The sequence below is a fragment of the Malaclemys terrapin genome, chromosome 2 (assembly GCF_027887155.1).
Source record: "Malaclemys terrapin pileata isolate rMalTer1 chromosome 2, rMalTer1.hap1, whole genome shotgun sequence".
NCBI classification, from domain to species: domain Eukaryota; kingdom Metazoa; phylum Chordata; order Testudines; family Emydidae; genus Malaclemys; species Malaclemys terrapin.
In genome coordinates, this window is record NC_071506.1 from 248,733,767 (window position 1) to 248,753,473 (window position 19,707).

Below are 19,707 nucleotides of genomic sequence, written 5' to 3' on the forward strand. Positions count from 1 at the left end.
ACAGTTGCATAATTGAATTGCCATAAAACTGCATTTTGTATCTGCAAAGCAAGGTGGCCAAACTTTCTCAGCTTTCTACTTTATCGTTATTAGCTGCTAGATGTAGGTGTAACTTACTAGGAGAAAGAAACAGATAAGGGAGACAAGCTGGAAGTTTAAATCAGGCATTCTCAGTGTAATGAGGATTCAGAACTGGTCATATATCCCCTGAATAGGCCTTCATTCTGCAAAGTACTGAATATTCCAGGCCTGATCCAGCAAAACATTTAAGCATGTGTGTAACTTTAAGCATATGAATAGGCACATTGGTCTCAGTAGTATTATTCACGTTCTTAATGTTATGTATGTATTTAAATACTTTGTTAAAAAGAGTTTTCAACATATGGCAGGATTATGCCCACAGCCTCTATTAATGCATGCTAGTGAGTTTTGGTTTGATTACTGAGGAACATCTGAATCAATGAGGCCTGGAGCCCACTTTTTCCTTGTGACTTCCTTAATGGACCACTCTTCCCACTGCCTCACTTTTTGTTCTTTTTGTCACTTTCCTATATGTAGCTTAGGATCCAACATTCACCCAAACCCATACATATATAATTCTGTGTTACCTGATCTTCCATCTTGCTTTTCTCATGGACAGAGGGAAGAACACAAGGGGAGCAGTGGAAGCATTAACATTCACAATCCCTTAAATTAGTGGAGCTGAGATGAGCCAGAACCAGAGTCCTAGATCCAAACACCTCTCAAATTTTGGGGGACATTCATATTTGGATCCAGTCTTGGCATCTCAGGCCCTTCTTGTAGGACAGGGTATGGGGAGATTGTATCCCCCAGAATTACATGTGGAGGGGAACCTCCATGCATGGATCCCCACCTCCTGCACAAAAGGGGGACTCAGACATGTCTGTGGTACCACCCTGCTTTGCCTCACACCCTGCTGAGGTCCCACCATTCATCCAGCAATCCACATAGCATGGAGAGAGGAGGGAGCTGGGTGCATTAGGGGTGTGTGTGTGTGTGTGTGTGTGTGTGTGTGTGTTGGGTGTGGGGGGTGGGGAAGGAAGGGGATGCCATAGAGAACATAAGCCATTCTCCACTGATCCCCTAGAAAAAGAAATTCAGCCTGGAGCGGAATTATTTTTTCTGTATTACCCCCTTCACAGGGGAATTCCCATCTATGCAATGAATGAATGCAAGGCAACTCTGATGGAGCCATTCTGCCAGGATGCAGAGGGGTGGATAGCACTGCAGCTGTGGAGGCAGAGGGCCACTGTGAAGATTAAATCTGATCCAAAGTCAATTGAAGTCCATGGCAACACTCCAGTTGACATTAGTGGATGCAGGATAAGACCCATGGCTCTGGCTTCTTACTCATCCCCCAAGAACCACACAGATCCCACGGGAACAACAGAGTTTCGAGGCAGGTCCACAGACATTTTTGCAGGAGGTGGGGGAAAATCCTGTTTCTTCCTGCTGCGAACTCCCCCCCACCCCGCCCGCTCCACACACACAGTATTATGATATGAATGAATCTCTGTAAGAACAAACTCCGTTTTCTTCTCCTTGTGCTCCCCATCCATGCTTCTTGGACTGCCACCCAATCCTTTGTTAAGGAGGTAGGCCTCATGTCTTCTGTTCTGTAGTCCTCAGCCATTATAAGGAAAATCATAGGGCTTCTAAGCCTTTTCTACCTGTAACTGAGCTATTTTTCTTTTGTGGAAAGGTTAGAAAAAGGGAAAAGTCATGAATGGGTTATGTTGTGTGAATTTTAAACGATGTCACTAAAACCACTGTCAAAATTCAGGTAAATAAAACCACAGAACAATAACAACTGACACTGAGGTGATGTGATATTAATTTGTTACTCTATCACCCCCTCTGAGCTAGTATAATCTGAGTATATCTTTATTAAGTACTTCTGTCATACTTTTCCTTCCCATGGCTCTCTATATCTCTTAAGCTCAAGTCTTTTCAAAGATTAGACATTTCTCACATTTAAAAAAAATAAAATAGATATACTTGGATTTAAATGGGTCATAAAATAGGATGGCATTTAGTCTTTACAAAGGTATGACAACTGGCAAGAAATGGCAGAAAGTTTGAATTTCTAGTGAAGAGCTCGGACTTGCCCATTAAGGAATAGTATTTGACCCTGGAAAATTTACATCCAAGTCAAATTGTGCTTCTTTAGAAGATCATAGTTATTCTCTCGTTAGATAACAATGAAAACATGTAGATGTATTATAATGTACATTTCTGTTTTCTCCATTATTTTTACCTATTTCTGTAAGCCATTATTGATGGAGGATATCTGTAGACTCTTTCCTTTCTTGTCACTCCTTATGCTTAGAAAATAATATCCCCGTCCTCTCTTTAAAAAAAAAAAAAAACACTTCTGAAACCCCATGTGTTCTGTGAAGCATCTCACCATGCACCACTGTGTCTGTCTTGTGTGTTTAATGTATTGCACTCTTCCCTCTTGTGTCTCTAGAGTGAAAGCTCTTCAGGGCAAGGACCCTGTTATTCATTTGGCACAGCTTACCTGTTGGACAGCATCACATACGCTTCTGGGACTACATAAATTTTCAAAAATGCCAGTTTTTCATTAAAGTGAAAAACGTCTAGGTCATCCTAGATCTCAAAAATAGGATTACACTGTGAGGGGGAGGATGATAAATCCTTGAGAGGAGAGGCAGTTCTGGAAACAGGGGATGTAATGTAGTTTTGTCAGTACTGACTGGAGAGACAGCTTGACATGCTCCATCTACCTGATATTGTCAGCTCAGTTCAATTCAGATGCTCAAGAAGTCAGAGAGAAGCACATTTAAGAATGCTGCTCATGTGGAGAAGTGACTCTCTAATTCAGCGACTATTCACTGAGGAAAGACATTAGGAGGATATTTTGTGCACCTGTCATGGTCCAAAAAGATCAAGTTCCCTGTATTGAGAGGACAAATGTATTTATGGATAAATGGATGTTTCCTGTGTAGTTGGGACATCAAAACACTCCTACAATGGAAGAATCTAATAGACATATGAACTCTTAGACCTTTTATTACACTTGCCATTAAGATTATTTTCTTTATTGCATTCATGGGTCCTGAACCTATTGGTTGCTGAGCATCTCTTGTTCTCTCTACCCCTATTCAGATCAATGGCAATAAAAAGCACTGAACTCAGCATGCACACAGGACCTGCTCAGAACCTGTAGCATCAGGCTCACAGACTAGTAGATCACACTCAAGATTGTTTTCCACTGATGATTTTAAAGTGTGGGATAGGGGTTAATTTAAGTGCAAACTCCGACTGAAATGACTATATTTATATTAATGAGTTGAGAAAGATTTGATGTGACCTGGAATTCACAATTTCTCTTCCAGTTACTCAGTAAAATTGGTGATGTAACTTCTGTCCTGTGGGTTCAAAGTGGCTCCCAAGGCGCTCAGTGGAACAGAGCAGAAGTGTTCTTAGGAATTCGCTCTGATTTTCAGGTTTGTGCTTCTATTTCATATGTCCCCCATTAAATCAATTCTAGATTACATTTTAGCTTAATCATTCCCCATTTGCACCCTACACACTTTTTAGCTCTTCAATTCACATTGGTCTTCTGAATATTAAGAACAAAATCATAGAATATCAGGGGTTGGAAGGGATCTCAGGAGGTCATCTAGTCCAACCCCCTGCTCAAAGCAGGACTAATCCCCAACTAAATCATCCCAGCCAGGGCTTTGTCAAACCTGACCTTAAAAACCAGTAAGGAAGGAGATTCCACTACCTCCCTAGGTAACCCATTCCAGTGCTTCACCATCCTCCTAGTGAAAAAGTTTTTCCTAATATCCAACCTAAACTTCTCCCAGTGCAACTTGAGACCATTGCTCCTTGTTCTGTCATCTGCAACCACTGAGTACAGTCTAGATCCATCCTCCGTGGAACCCCCTTTCAGGTAGTTGAAAGCAGCTGTCAAATCCCCCCTCATTCATCTCTTCTGCAGAATAAATAATCCCAGTTCCCTCAGTCATGTGCTCCAGCCTAATCATCTTTGTTGCCCTCCTCTGGACTCTTTCCAATTTTCTCACATCCTTCTTGTATTGTGGGGCCCAAAACTGGATGCAGTACTCCAGATGAGGCCTAACCAATGCCGAATAGAGGGGAATGATCATGTCCCTCGATCTGCTGGCAATGCCCCTACTTATACAGCCCAAAATGCCGTTCGCCTTCTTGGAAACAAGGGCACACTGTTGACTCATATCCAGCTTCTCGTCCACTGTAACCCCTCGGTCCTTTTCTGCAGAACTGCTGCCTAGTCACTCGGTCCCTAGTCTGTAGCAGTGCATGGGATTCTTCCATCCTAAGTGCAGGACTCTGCACTTGTCCTTGTTGAACCTCATCAGATTTCTTTTGACCCAATCCTCTAATTTGTCTAGGTCCCTCTGTATCCTATCCCTACCCTCCAGCGTGTCTACCACTCCTCCCAGTTTAGTGTCATCTGCAAACTTGCTGAGGGTGCAATCCACGCCATCCTTCAGATCATTAATGAAGATATTGAACAAAACCGGCCCCAGGACCGACCCTTGTGGCACTCCGCTTGATACCAGCTGCCAACTAGACATGGAGCCATTGTTCACTACCCGTTGAGCCCAACGATCTAGCCAGCTTTCTATCCACCTTATAGTCCTCTCCCTGGTCCCCAGACCAAGTATCTCAGCTATATGCTAGTGAAATCTGTGAGTGAGGGAAGCGAGGTATACTTCAACCCAGCCCCTGGAGCATCTTCGTTGCTGAAACTCCAGTTTAATGAGTGGAGGCCCTAATGGCACGATAACCCCCAGCATACTCTTTCTAAGGTGGAAGGATCCATGTAGCTGCAGAACCTCCCCTAGCCCTGAACCCCACTTGTGTGACAGCTTCCCCAAATCCTTTGTCAGGGGGGCATTGCCCAGGTTGGGGATAGGGTCCTAGGTCCCATCCCTGTGTCTCCTCACAAATACACACCCACCCTCCCTCCTAGGAGTCAGTGTCAAGCACCACACTTAACAATTTTACAACAATTTTAGCTAAGCCAGACAAAGCCAGAAGTAGACTCAGCACAGGATCTCTGGCAGGTGTTATACATACTCGCTTGTCCCAATACAGCATACAACACATCCCCACCCCCAACACCTAGTGCTACACACACACACCCCTCTGCCCCACAGCAATGCAACTCCCCATCCTCCTTGAGTCAGTCCAACCTATCCATGCATTCTGATACTGGCCTGGGTTGTGAGCTCAAGCTGGTGGGTTCTGCCTTGTGGTCTGAGGTGTCTCATTAGCTCCAGTCTGTGCATCTATAAGAGTTCCCTTCTTTAAGCACCAGTGTAGCAGCTGGCTCTCCTCCAAGCAGCTCCTAGTTCAGACTCTGCATCCCTACACTCTCCTGTGTCTATGCCCCAGCTCAGCACTGCTGCTCTTGAGCTCTTTCTTCTCTCTCCAAATCTTCCTGGGCTTGTCCCCCATCCCCATCTGTTCGTTGGCTCAGAACCTCCCCCGGTGTCCTTGTTTTGGAGTGGCACTTCCCCACTGGCCAGTCAGGTTTGCACAGAGTAGCAGGAAGGGGAGAAAGGAAGGGCAGGGTTGGGTAAAGGTTGGATTTGGATGTGGAGCTCAGAGGATAGAGAGTAGGCTGAGGAGCTGGGGAGAGATGGGACAGGCAAAAGGTTTGGGAGGTACATGGACAGAAGGGTCTGGACCCATTTGTCAGGTGGGAGTTATCAGGGTTGGGTAAGGGGTCCCCGCTTCCAGCCACACACCTCTGCACAACCACCAACACTCCCTTCTAGAGGGTCAGTATTAACTACTGCAACAAGCACCAGGCTTAACAAGAGAACAACAGTTTTATCTAACCAAGGTAAAGCCAGGAGTAGACTTGGGTCGAGATTCTAGCAGGAGTTTACAGACTCCCCTGCTCTTGATACACAATAAGAGCATAAGAACGGCCATACTGGGTCAGACCAATTGTCCATCCAGCCCCGTATCCTGTCTTCCGGCAGTGGCCAATGCCAAGTGCTTCAGGGGTAATGAACAGAACAGGTAATCATCATGCGAGCCATCCCATGTCGCACATTCCCAGCTTCTGGCAAACAGAAGCTAGGGGCACCATCCCTACCCATCCTGACTAATAGCCATTGATGAACCTATCTCCATGAACTTATCTAGTTCTTTTTTGAACCCTGTTATAATCCTTGCCTTTACAACATCCTCTGACGAGGAGTTCCACAGGTTGACTGTGCGTTGTGTGAAGAAATACTTCCTTTTGTTTTAAAACCTGCTGCCTGTTAATACACAGTACATGACCCCCCTACACCTGTCTAGGCACACACAGACTTTTTGCTCCATGTCAGTGCAACCCTCTGGCCCACCCCAGCCCATTGGGTCAGTCCAACCTATCTGAGTACTCTGATGCTACCATGCACTGTGAGTTCAGACTGGTGAGTCTTGCTGTGTTTTCTCAGCTGTCCTGTCAGCTCCAGGCTGTGTGACTGTAAGATTCCCCTTTTTGCAAGCATCAGTGCAGCAGCAACAGCAGCAGCAGCTGGCTCTCCTCCAAGCACCTCCGAGTTCAGACTCCGCACCCCTGCACTCTGGTGTCTCTGCCTCAGCTCAGTGCTTCTGCCACTGCAAACACTATTCTTGCTTTGTTGTCTCTACAAATCTTCCTGGCTTTGTCCCCCATCTGGTCATTAGCTCAAATTCTCCCTGGTGGTCCATACTTCATCCTAGGCCTCGATTTGGAGTTGCATTCCCCAGCTACTCAGGTTTGTGCAGAATAGTGGGGAGAGTGAAAGGGTGGGAGAAAGAAAGGGGAAGAGGGTCACTCTATCCAGTCCCATCCCTGTCTTTCCCTTATGTGGCAGAACTGTGCTGATTCCACTCCAGAAGGGTCTTCTGTACTCATGGAAGGTAGGAGCAGGATTTTGTCCGAAGTGATGCTAGTTAATATTTGTGCAGCACTTTTGCAAATATAGCACCATACAATATAAATGGTAAACATAAGCAGCAATGCATTTGGGTTGTGACTGATTCTTATTCATATATTTATTTAAATACCTGCCTAAAACATCTGATTTTACACTCTTCAGAATATAAGCAAAAAAAACCCAAGCACAATTGAAATCACTGGGAAGTTTTCCATTGATTTCAAGGGGAACAGGATCAGCCCCTTGCTTTCTAACTGTACACTTAATGGATTTTTCTTTTTTGCCCTCTGTTGTTGTAGGATTGTGGCTTCTCCAATAGCTACAGTATCAACCTTTGAGGCATAAACCAGCACTGATTCATGTTTATGCAGCTTATATTTACATCAGTAAGAACTGAGAGCAATATCTAGTACTAAACATTTAGAAGACTTGGGCAACTTGCAGGAAGCATAGATACATCATGTTTTGTGTACCACACATGGCGTGTTTCAAGCTTTTATACTTTTCGCTCAATATTTCACTGACATTTCTCTTTGTTAGATTATTTTCAGGGCAAAACGTGGTGTCAGTTATGTGGGAGATGTGGCAGTGGATGATATTTCCTTTGAAGATTGTTCCCCTTTGCTGATCCAAGACAGACCCTGCACTTCTGAAGAATTCACATGTGCCAATAAGTATTGCATCCCAAAGGATAATCTGTGTGATTTTGTGAATGACTGCGCTGATAACTCAGATGAGAGCCCTAACATTTGCAGTAAGTATGGTAGTTCCTTACTCTAATTATCAAGAGTAACTGTGCCTGCTGTGAATTGTTAATGCAGCAACACTATTGGCAGTTCATCAACCAAGAAATTAAAAGTGAGGTTAATAATGTAAGTATATTCCTTGGGTTAGTGGGTTTTTTCTCTGTTTAATTTGAAAGCATGTCTTGCAAAATAAAATTTGCTGCTCACGGATTTTTCCCAACATAAATTAATTCAGAGAACAGCTCTGCCTTTTAAAACAAACAGAACCAAATCATTGTTTTCCACATGAAAAAATAAAAGCAAAAAATATGTCAAGCAAAATACATCTGGGATTTTAGGAACCTTGCTTACTTTGATGTTTCAGGAATTGTCAAGTCTCTTAGCTCTTTCATGAATATCAGATAACTTTAGTTTTGCAGCAGAAATCAACAAACAGTATCTTCAGTCTAGAATTCAAAAACAGCACTTCATATCAAAAGAGTACTTCTCAAGAGGATTGGATCACACTATACTCTATTTCAGTATTGCTGGCAGACTCTTTCATCAATAAAATCTTGGTTAATTCTCATTCAGGCAAATCTCCATTGTTTGTACACTACAAACAGCTGTTTCATTGTAAATGTTATGAACACAGCTCATCAAAAATTAGATTATGACAAAGAAGGAATCATTCAGTAAACACCAGGTCAGATTCTCAGTTAGAGGAAATCAGTGTAATGTCATTTAAAATCATTTGAGCTGTGCTGATTTATATCGGCTGAGGATTTGACCCACTGTTTCTGGTTTCTGCACTGACAAACATTTTCCTTGGTCTCCATGAATGGTGATATCAGTGTAGACATACTGGGACTGATTCTGATTTCACACGGCTGTAAACCAGGAGTAGAGCAGATTGAAAATTTGAATTTCCATCTTGTGGAAAATTCTAAAAGTTTCACATTTGTTTTGATTCTGAATTCGGATAAAAAGTCAAAATATCAATATTTTTTGTAGAACGGAAAGTTCTACAATTTTTGTTTCAGAACAAACAATATTTTGGTTTGCAAATGTCACTTTATTTCAGTATTTTCAATTGAAATTAAATGATTCACCATTCCCAAATTGAAATGTTTAGTTTAATTTGTTGAACCAAATGAAAGCATTTCGTTACAGCTTAATTACACATTGAACTGCTGCAGTGCCTCCTGGTGATTATAGTTCGGTGCCTCATGTCCACATTCTTTGTATGGGTCAGGCTCCCCTGTGAGACTGCATTTCCCATGATGCACTATGGTGGTTCAGCCAGATAGGAAACAGTGTTGCATCATGGGAAAAGTGATCCAGCTGGAGAGCCCATTCCATAGAGGAGAGTGGGGACATGAGGCACCATGGCCTCCAGACCCACGTTAATGCTGAACTGATTCAAAACGAAACACTTCAATTCAGTTTGAAAAAGTTAAATGGTTAGATTTTGGTTGATCCAACCTGAAACTAAGTATTTTGTTTTGATTTTCCTGACAGAGAAGTTGAAACATTTTGGCAAAATTGAAATATTCCTGCAGAAAATTTTGCTTTTGTGGAAAGCACATTGTCTGTCAAAACAAACAGATCCTAGACATTTGGCTGGAACATTCCTAATTTACTGTAATAAAGAGGAATTTCAATAAAGTCACTGGATGGCCCAAATTGAGAGAGCAGGGCCAGAATCAGCCCTAAAGTTTCTATAGCAGTGTTCATTAGACATATGGCCTAATTTCATGCAACTGTTAAATATGTAGAGCCAGCTAATGATCCCATTCCTTTGGTTTAGTAACACCTTATTCCATAAGATGTTCAATAAGAGTCTCAGAGTCTGACCCATAGTATCACCATAAAACACAGACTTGGCGAAATGGTCAACTTAACTTAGCCTTACATTTCCTTGTCATTGTACTTTGCAGACCCGCAGGGGTCTGTTTTGGAACCGGGTCCGTTCAATATCTTCATTAACGACTTAAATATTGGCATAGAAAGTACGCTTATTAAGTTTGCAGATGATACCAAACTGGGAGGGATTGCAACTGCTTTGGAGGACAGGGTCATAATTCAAAATGATCTGGACAAATTGGAGAAATGGTCTGAGTTAAACAGGATGAAGTTTAACAAAGACAAATGCAAAGTGCTCCACTTAGGAAGAAAAAATCAGTTTCACACATACAGAATGGGAAGAGACTGTCTAGGAAGGAGTACGGCAGAAAGGGATCTAGGGGTTATAGTAGAACACAAGCTAAATATGAGTCAACAGTGTGATGCTGTTGCAAAAAAAGCAAACATGATTCTGGGATGTATTAACAGGTGTGTTGTGAGCAAGACACGAGAAGTCATTCTTCCACTCTGCTCTGGTTAGGCCTCAGCTGGAGTATTGTGTCCAGTTCTGGGCACCGCATTTCAAGAAAGATGTGGAAAAATTGGAGAGGGTCCAGAGAAGAGCAACAAGAATGATTAAAGGTCTTGAGAACATGATCTATGAAGGAAGGCTAAAAGAATTGGGTTTGTTTAGTTTGGAAAAGAGAAGACTGATAGCAGAGGGGACAAGATAGCAGTTTTCAGGTATCTAAAAGGGTGTCATAAGGAGAAGGGAGAAAACTTATTCACCTTAGCCTCTAAGGATAGAACGAGAAGCAATGGGATAAACTGCAGCAAGGGAGGTCTAGGTTGGACATTAGGAAAAAGTTCCTAAACGTCAGGGTGGTTAAACACTGGAATAAATTGCCTAGGGAGGTTGTGGAATCTCCATCTCTGGAGATATTTAAGAGGAGGTTAGATAAATGTCTATCAGGGATGGTCTAGACAGTATTTGGTCCTGCCATACGGGCAGGGAACTGGACTCGATGACCTCTCGAGGTCCCTTCCAGTCCTAGAATCTATGAATCTATAAACATTTATGTTGCCTTAACAATGTGTGTGGTGTTTTGTTTTTTCTTAGTGGTTTTTTCTTGCATTTAATAGGTGCTATAGTATACTAGTGTTTCCTTCCCTTTTCTGATACTTTTCCAGTGCGAAAATTAGAGAACAGCTAACTATAATTTGCCAACAAGAGAACAATGGACAGAAATGTCTCCTGTGTGTTCCCCTTGCCCCCTGAGGACATTATTTCTGTAGCATATCCTAATGTGACTTTCTCTGGTAACAGTGCCTCCTAGCATCGTTTTCACATCCTCTTCTCTTCACAGCACTGAATGTTAACAGACGAAATTCTTAGAGACTGGAGCTAGAATATGGAGACTTCAGTTATTTTTCATGAAATCATCTTTAAAAAACTGCTTTTAAAAATACATAAACAGCAGCCACCACACTCATTAAAATCTTGGTCACTAAAGTGAACAGCAGATGTTGGCATCATAGTTTAATTTTCCTTTGAACTAACTGAAGGACCGTGTAGTCAAATCTAATCTGCAGCATGCAATAAATAGTACATCAGCTTGCTTCTGCTCTCAGTAAATTTCTGTGACTCTATAACTTTTAATAGTCACTTCTTATATTTTAAAATTTGGTTATCAGATCAAAGACATAAGCTTACCAGCTACAGGTTAATCAGTACTGCACAAACAGGATGAGCCAATATCGAAAAACATTTATTGAAGAAAGCATTCACCTTTGTGAATATGGTGAAAAATGAGTTGAAATGGCATATAAAAATTGTGGCTTTTGTCCTGAATCTTTATCTTACCTTGGATTATGATGATAACAAATAAAGATTAGATTGTTTTTTTCAAGGCAAATTTCCCCCAAAAAAAGAACAGAAAAAATGTACCTACATTTCTAATTCTGTGTACTCATTTAAACAGTACAAAATAAGTTATGCATTTAATTGACTCTATTTCCATTCTAGAGACAAATATAAATCAGCCCCTAATATTGCTGACTGCTCAAATTTACAGTCTAATAGGTTTTTGTTTGGGAAAAAAAATTGGCATTGTATTTGATAGTAGTGAAAGTGGGGCCTTTATAGCTTTGGTTTGAGCCTACACAAAAGGGATATAAGCTAGGCAGAGGCTATACAGTCTTCCCCACAAACTTCTCTCTGTGAGTGTTAACATGATTTCCTGTGCAATCCCAGTTTCAACTCACAATGGAGACTGCCAAGCATGATAGATTAGTGGTTTTTTGCTGAAGAAAAGTATCCACTAGGCTATATGCTGAGATCACAAAACTCATTTTGATTCATTCTTTCAGGGCACCAGAAGTATCAGATTAGTACATGCTTATGCACGCTGCAATTTATCCTCAAGATTTCTCATCTCTCAGTTCTTGTTTCATGGTGAAACTTCTGTGTAAACCAGATTTAGGTGGTCATTCTGTCAGTAATACTTGGGACTGATGGCTTTGGATTGGCTGTTGATGTGGCTTGGCAGAAGAAAATTCCCATAAATATGAAACAAACTTAAGTAAAAAGAAAAGAAATCCAGATTTTTCACTTTGATATTGCTTTTTCTGTAAATATTTATGGTTACAAAAGATTTTGGGCCCAATTACTATTACAATACTTAGTTTTATGGTATGCATATCCTATTCAACCGTTCTCATGGGCAATAACAAGGGTTTTGTTTTCATGTAATAATCCAGGTCTGACCTTTCAATTGTGAGCTTTTTTCCAGTTTTATATCATGGTAAGGTCTATCCTAATTTACCCCAGAAAAGTGCTGTTTCCATTTTTTTTCATTCTGTAGGCTGCCTCATAACAGAGAGCCATTAAAGGACCCTTCCCCCCCACTGATTGTTTGTCACAATTGTTCATTCTGTGGAGCCACCAGAGAAGGATCCCTTCACCAACTGCTAAGCCACAAATGACCGTTTGAAAACGACTGTCCCAGGAGTCTTAGGTCTGTGCTGGCTTCTGTGAAATCCATAGAGGAGGAAAGTCTGCAGGGTTCAAGTGTAGAAAACCAGAAATTGGTAGTGCTGGCCAAGGATGGGAGTGGGGGCAAGAAGCCTGAAGGATGTGCTGATTCAGCACATCTGTTTAGTAGCTTTCAAGTGGCTTTTATGGATCCCTGGCCATAACTCAAGGTACCATTGCCTCCCCTGAATGTAGAGAGCCAGGCTGCTTCTGAAATTTGTGATTTAACAACTTTCTGCTCCAGACAGGGGGAATCTGGCCCATAATCTCTGTAAAATCCATGACGACCCAAAACATTAACAGAACAATATTGCAAGGCAATACCCACAAAGACAGTTAATGTAAAAGTGCTCTAAAAGATGGTGCTTCTGAGACATTATTGCTAGTATGTTGTTCAGTATGTGAATCCATCTTGTGGATAAAAGATTTACTTCTGTACAGAAGTGCGTCTTGTCATAAGGGAGTTTTTGTTTACGACACTTTACAGAGGAAGGATTTTTAACTTTATAACTTTGGATATTTGTGCTGGAAAGCAGATCAGGTACTACAAGTGTTAACAGGCAGACTAAGGTTACCCTGGGGACAGTCAGCTCTTTCAAATATCTGGGATTTATCCCTGCAGATTGCTGCTGAGAGAATGATCAGCGCAGAGCTTTTATCAGGCCTCTAATATGATAAGCACTGGTCATTCTATAGCTGATTAAATTTGTCACAGCTATTGTTCTTCAAGTATTGTAACATGTTGGAGTGTATCATTAGTACTGCTTTGTTAGTGTAATTACACAGGAGTATAGTAACCACAGAATGGTGTCATCATGGCAGAATATATTGCAGCATTATTACAACAGTGTTAGGAAACTGCAGGCATCTTTACTGTACACTGAGGCTAACTGTGCACCAGAGGGGATCTCTGAACCAGCTCTGAATAAGCTGATGTGGAAGTGCCTACTGGAAGTGGTCTAAAAGCGGGATACATGTTTACTGTATGCAGATCCTTCTGAAAGAGGCTCAGTAGGGCAGCAGTGTTTTTCCAAGCCCAGAGGCTGGACGAGTGCCACTGGAGGGGCTTCACGGCCACCCTCTGACCTGCCTTTGGAGTTGGGTGAAATGAATTCCATTTCTACCCCTCTCCCACAGTGAATTCCCTACCAAATCCTGGTAACTTGATGTCCCACTGTGTCTGTAGGAATGAATTTCACCATAAGTAAACAATACTTATGTCAATTTAGTAAATGAATTGTTACGGCCCAGATTGCACCTGGCTCTATGCCCAGGAGGGGGATAAAACCCTCACCCCTGTGAAGCCTCCCCACATCTTAGTTCAGGGGTTGGGGAGGAGATCAGGGCTTGGAGACTGGTACCCCCTCCCAATATGAAACATGGGTGAAGAGCCCCAGAAAGCAGGTGGAACCTTGGCTATAAGTTTCCTGGGTAAGGGTACAGTTTTGGGAAGAGAAGAGCTGCACATCTTGTCTGCTAAAGAGAGACCTTAATGCTCATAAGTAAAGTAGTTTTGTGAAAAGGAATATGGCGGTATCATTAAGCAGTTAAACCTTCAACTCTAAATCTGAATTTTTAGTTTTCTACCCCGTTTTCACTGGAAGAATGACCCATTTAAAATTGCTTCATTAAATAAATATAATAAAGGCCCCGAAGCTTTCATTTACATTGAAATGCTGGCAAAACAAACATCATAGGGCATCAGTTTGCCAACTGCAATTCTCCAAAGCACCTCGCTCGTTAATTTTGCCAGCTAACAATATACTTCAGAAGTAAGTTTTCATTTCCCCAGCTGTAAGATTGAAATTGGAATTTTTCATAAATTGTCAGACTAGAAAGGGACATTAGCTTAGAAATAGGTTAGCTTTTGCTCTATTTAATTACCTCTTTTGATACAGGTGTTTCATGTAGGTCATGTGTGGCCAATATAATTTTGATCACATGCCTAACATTCCTAATATAAAATAGTTTATTTCTTAATTATTGAACTGTTGTCCAACTGATTAACTAGCTAATTCACCGTCCCTGTTCCATTACTCCAGAAGCAACAGGTTGACTTTGCCGTTATACCTCTTGGTTCACAGCTCAACACAGAGGTACTTGCTAAAGGGAATTTTACATATAATATGTGCAGCATTAATTGGTATATTAAATATCAGTATAGTTTCAGGTCCTGATTCAGAAAAACATTCTTCTATATGAAAGGTGCTTGAGCATGTGCATAAGTGCTTTACTAAAGAGAAATGGATTTAGCAAGCATGGGAGTCTTAAAAATCATAATGAAATGAACACAGGACAGAAGTTGGGGCTGCAGTAGCCTTATGAATTTTGTTGGCCGCTTACTCGCAATTCAAAGTTATTATTATGTTTTGAATGACTATGTGCTAATCCTTTTTGCACAACAGACTTTTTGGTTATTGTTCAAGTCTACACTATATTCACAAACAAAAATTGTCAGGAAAAGAAACAAATTTTGCTTGAATTTTCATTAATGATTTCTAAATTTTCCTTGCTTCTTTTTTACAGACAGTTAAATTTCCAGTAGATCAATTTTGGGGGTGTTGGGCTGTGTTGTTTTGGTTCTAGCCCATCTCTAGGACTTGAAGAATCGTTGGCCTCTCTCCTGAGACTTCTAAACAGATGCCACTTAAATACAGCTACCTTTTAGATGTTGAACTTTATCAGACCTCTGAAGAGGCCCAGGTTCTGATTGTACTTTAAGAGAAGGCTTTTGTGAGTTCTTCTTTTGTCAAACAAATCAGGTTGGGGCATTTGAACAATTTAGCTTCAAAATACTTTTTCTTTCCAGCAATAACAAGAAGAATTATTTGAGGCTTGATCCAAAGCCCACTGAAATCAATGGAAAGATGCCCATTAACATTAGTGAGCTTTGGCTCAGGTTTGTAATTATCAGCAAATTTTAAGAAAATCTAGATAAAACTCTTAGAATATTGTAATTCTGTCAACATAAATTTATATGAATAGCTGACTTCAAATGTTGACCAATTTGGCACTTTAGAAAGTAAATCTTAGTACTTGAAACTTGTGAAACAACTGTACAGGAAATATAAAACACGCATTTTATACATATAAATATAATCAGACTTTGACAGCTTTATGTACAGGCATAAAATAATGTTCAGTTATAAGCATCTTGATTTGCATATTGCCCATTAAAATGTGTGTGTTAATTTTTACTGAAAGCAAATGGTTAGAGAAAATAAGCTAGAATTAAAGGACAGAGGCTGTTTGGTAATCAGAAATCCTTTTAAAATGATCTAATTATCAGCAGTCTTTTTATGATAGTAAACCAACCACTTGTCTATTAAAAAGACTCATTAATAAAACAAGTTCATGATTTTTTTCTGTTGTGAGGATGTAGATAAATCACTTGTTTGTCTATTTGGTTATCAGCTGGTTCTTTGGATCTACCTATATTTTTACACAGTATATTTTACAATAATTTTCTCAGGTACATCCATGGGGCGCTGTGATTTTGAATTTGATCTTTGTGCCTGGGAGCAGGATCAGAATGATGACTTTGATTGGAATCTCAGAACTGGCAGCATCCTGAAATCTGGCCCTGGACCAGCTGCTGATCATACCTTGCAAGGGCCATCTGGTCATTACATCTTCATAAAAAGCTCGTTCCCTCAGTTGCCAGAGCAGAAGGCCAGGATTTTCAGTCCAAAGCTAAGCAGAAGAAGCAAAAACTGCAAGGTAGGTCAAGGCATAATACTGGAAGGTATGAGTTTGATGTGGAATGCTACAAAGTAATAATCACTAATGTGATAGATTATCACTAACATGTTTCTTAAAGAAAACTGGCATGTTCTAAAAATGTTATGATCCTGATCCTGGGTTGACCTTGAAACCAATTACCAAACAAACATTTTGTTTCTCATGGTGCAGAAAATTAAAGAAGAATGATTTCTGTTGATGAATTAAGTACTCTGGCAGACTTGGAAGGAATTGGTAGTAGAAGCAGATATTGTCTATTCAGTGGGTGGCTTAGAAAAATCTTATATAACAAAAGCACTGAAAAACCTGCATATATCTGCTTTGTGCTTTAATGGAGAAATTGAATAGAGGTACATTAACAACTGGATACAAGGGAGTGTAACTAGAAATGGAAGAATACATGATGAGAAGATTCTTCTCACTGATCTATCAGAAATTAAACTAGGGAAGAGTAAACTTTTATTTATCAAAGTGCTACAGCACATTTGTCATGGGTCCTGAAAAGAGCCTGGTAAACATTTGGAAAAAATGGATTGAAAGGCTGTCTAGTTTCAGTGCATCCTCTGCCTTCTTTGCTAAACTGCTGTTTTGTATCTTCTTCTTAACCCAGTGGGTTAAAACAGGTATGTCTGTGGCTCCTGCAGTCACAGTACACTAGAAAGGGATTTCTGGAATTTTGGGGGAAAATGTTTTTATAGTATTACTTGCTCTATTTATATACTGTATTTTCCCACTCATTGACTATTGTTTTCCACAATTTATAAGGTTTTACAATGTGCAGATAAATGGGGTTGCCATGACAGATTAACAGTCTATTAAAAGAGGGTTATTAAAGTATTCTTGCTAACCTAATTGGTAATGCATGCATAACACATCCATTTACCTATTTAAATAATAAACCCTACACCCGACTCAAACATAAATATTGCCAACTCTGTGTATTTTCACTAGCAGAAATAATTTTGTTGACCATTGTCTCTCCTTCCTCCTCCTCCTCCTGTAGTTAACTCCTGCCTTCCTTCATGAACCCAAACTTGCACACATGAGCATGCATAAAACGACTGGAGGAATAAGGATTTGAGGCCTTTGTAAGAAATATTTTTATGAGACATTCAAAGGAGGAGGGAATGGAAGTTTGAAGGCAGAGCCGGGAAGGGGTTTCCAGGCATAGAGGGTGGTGTTGAAGAAGGCCAAGAGAAAAGACCAGAGATTAAGGGGTGAAGTTAATTTAGCATTTTGGGTGAAGTAAAGACAAGGTGAAAGATAAAAGGAGATCTGGGCAGAGGTAAGAGAAGCCTAAGTTGTGTACAGCCCTGAAAGTTAGGGGAAGGAATCTAGTGAATCTTGAGTTTAAAAGCGAGCATTCAGGAAATACAATTTCAATTCATAAATGCAAGAGTAAATCATTGTTAGCATGTAAATATCTACCCAGCATACGAGTAGAAATGATGTCAGCCTTTTCAATGTATCCATTTATGTGTACGCCTGCTCAGCAGTTCTTTGCTGTTCTGATCACAAAACAACCACTCCTCCTCCTATCACCTGGAAGTATCTCCACTACTCATTATATGGCTGGAATTCTTAATCCATCCTCAGACATGAACTGAGTTCCAGTCCCTTGATTGAAAGACAATACCAATGCCTGTCTGCTTGCACAAATTTTATCATTTTATTTCATTTTGACCTGTAAAAGAGGGTGTTTCATCTTTCAGATTCGAATTTTGCAGAGATTCATTTTGTTTTGCTGATTAACACCTATACAGCTACTTTATCTTAGTTTGATTCCATATAGAAACTAGACTTGTCAGGAAGGTAACTATCAGAAATCTTCTTGATGCTGACAAATTTAAATTTGATTTTTAAAGAGCCTTTGATTTGAGCTGATTCTGAGATTCTCTGAGTGTACAGGTGCAGAGCTGCTCTTTGGAACTGAGGCAGTCTAATCCAAACACATTTCTAAATAGATTTACTGAATTTTTCAAATGGAACCTCATCTCAAACTTTAACCCCTTACCCAGATAGTTCATACTGAAAAAGAGAAAGTGTAATAGTGATTTGGGAAATTTACTTTTAACAGATTTGGTTGGTTTAATATTTTCCAGATCACTTGATTTCACTTTCTTTATCTTCTTGTCAAATCGCAAACCCTTTATAGATAAGAAATTCAGGAAATGTTAAACAAAAATGTTCAGATTTTATTATACAAATATAACAGGAGTAAATCAGTTTGTCAATAGAGAAAAAATAAATTAACCACTAAACATTTAACTTGGAAATTCTGGGCCATGAACTTATGTTTTCCAAATCAGTTTCCTAACAGACTTCTGAAAAAGATATATGAAAAAAAAAATCTTCTCCCATATTTGAAAATTTCTGCCTAAATCCTCTTTCCCCTTATGCTCTCTGACTCATAGTCCCACTCCTTTTAACATCTATATGTAAACAATAAAATATGCTTTGAAGAAATAAAGACTAACTAATGATAAATGGTCCATTGTATGAATATTGTTTTATATTGTATATTAAGTGCCAGAAGAATGGAGGAGGGTCACAGCTGGCAACAATTAACTTTTTCGTGAATAAATGTGTTTATCAGGTATATAGAATTGCCTTTAATCTTTAGGCAGAAGACCTTTTTCCTATTTTGAAACAGTCAAAGCCAGGTTTGACTTTTCAAGCACTTTTTTGAACATCTATGCAGTTTTGAAGTTTCCTTTTATACTAGTTCTTCAAGAGAACTCGGGTTTGGATCATATTGGCATGCACACACTGCTGGCTGGCTTTGTGGACTGTAGCCAACTGTATTTTGATGTTCAGAAGTGCTGGTGAGCATCAGTGATTGAGAGGCAAAGGAGACATGGAATGGAATAAAGAATATAATGAAATAAGGATGATAATCTTGTGTTTCACAGAGTACATTGATTGCCTGCAGGGATCAGGAGGGTTTTTTCTCATGCACAGAATTGCATATTTAGTTACAAATATAATAGGGTGGGAATGGGGATACCATTTTCAGTTGATGCCACCGCAAGATGCAGATTCCAATCTCAGCTGACCAGTGTACTCGTCTGATATACGAAATCTTATGTTCCACAAAAACTACCTGTTTCAAGGCCTAGGACTGCGTCAGAGTAGATACATTTTCTTATTTCTTAGAATGAGCAGGAGTCTAAATTCCTTGGAGTCAGTGCAGAAGCTACTTAAGTATACACATTAGAGCCATAAAAAGAACAGGAATACTTCAAAAAAACTTTTGAAGTGATAATCAAGATAGCCCAGTACAGTGTCTGTACTGGGCTATCTTGATTATCACTTCAAAAGTTTTTTTTCCTCTTACTTAATTGGCCTCTCAGAGTTGGTAAGACAACTCCCACCTGTTCATGCTCTCTGTATGTGTGTATATATA

At 40.2% G+C, this 19,707-nt stretch overlaps 1 protein-coding gene across 1 annotated transcript in view; it reads left to right on the forward strand.

Moving 5' to 3' along the window:
• The window catches only part of MALRD1 (MAM and LDL receptor class A domain containing 1), a 435,909-nt gene that overhangs the window by 168,580 nt on the left and 247,622 nt on the right, over window positions 1–19,707 (forward strand). Inside the window, exons 22-24 of the mRNA XM_054017027.1 lie at window positions 3,381–3,491; window positions 7,497–7,710; window positions 16,033–16,280. Of these exons, the coding sequence (XP_053873002.1) occupies window positions 3,381–3,491; window positions 7,497–7,710; window positions 16,033–16,280 (573 nt within the window). The remainder of the gene's footprint in view (window positions 1–3,380; window positions 3,492–7,496; window positions 7,711–16,032; window positions 16,281–19,707) is intronic.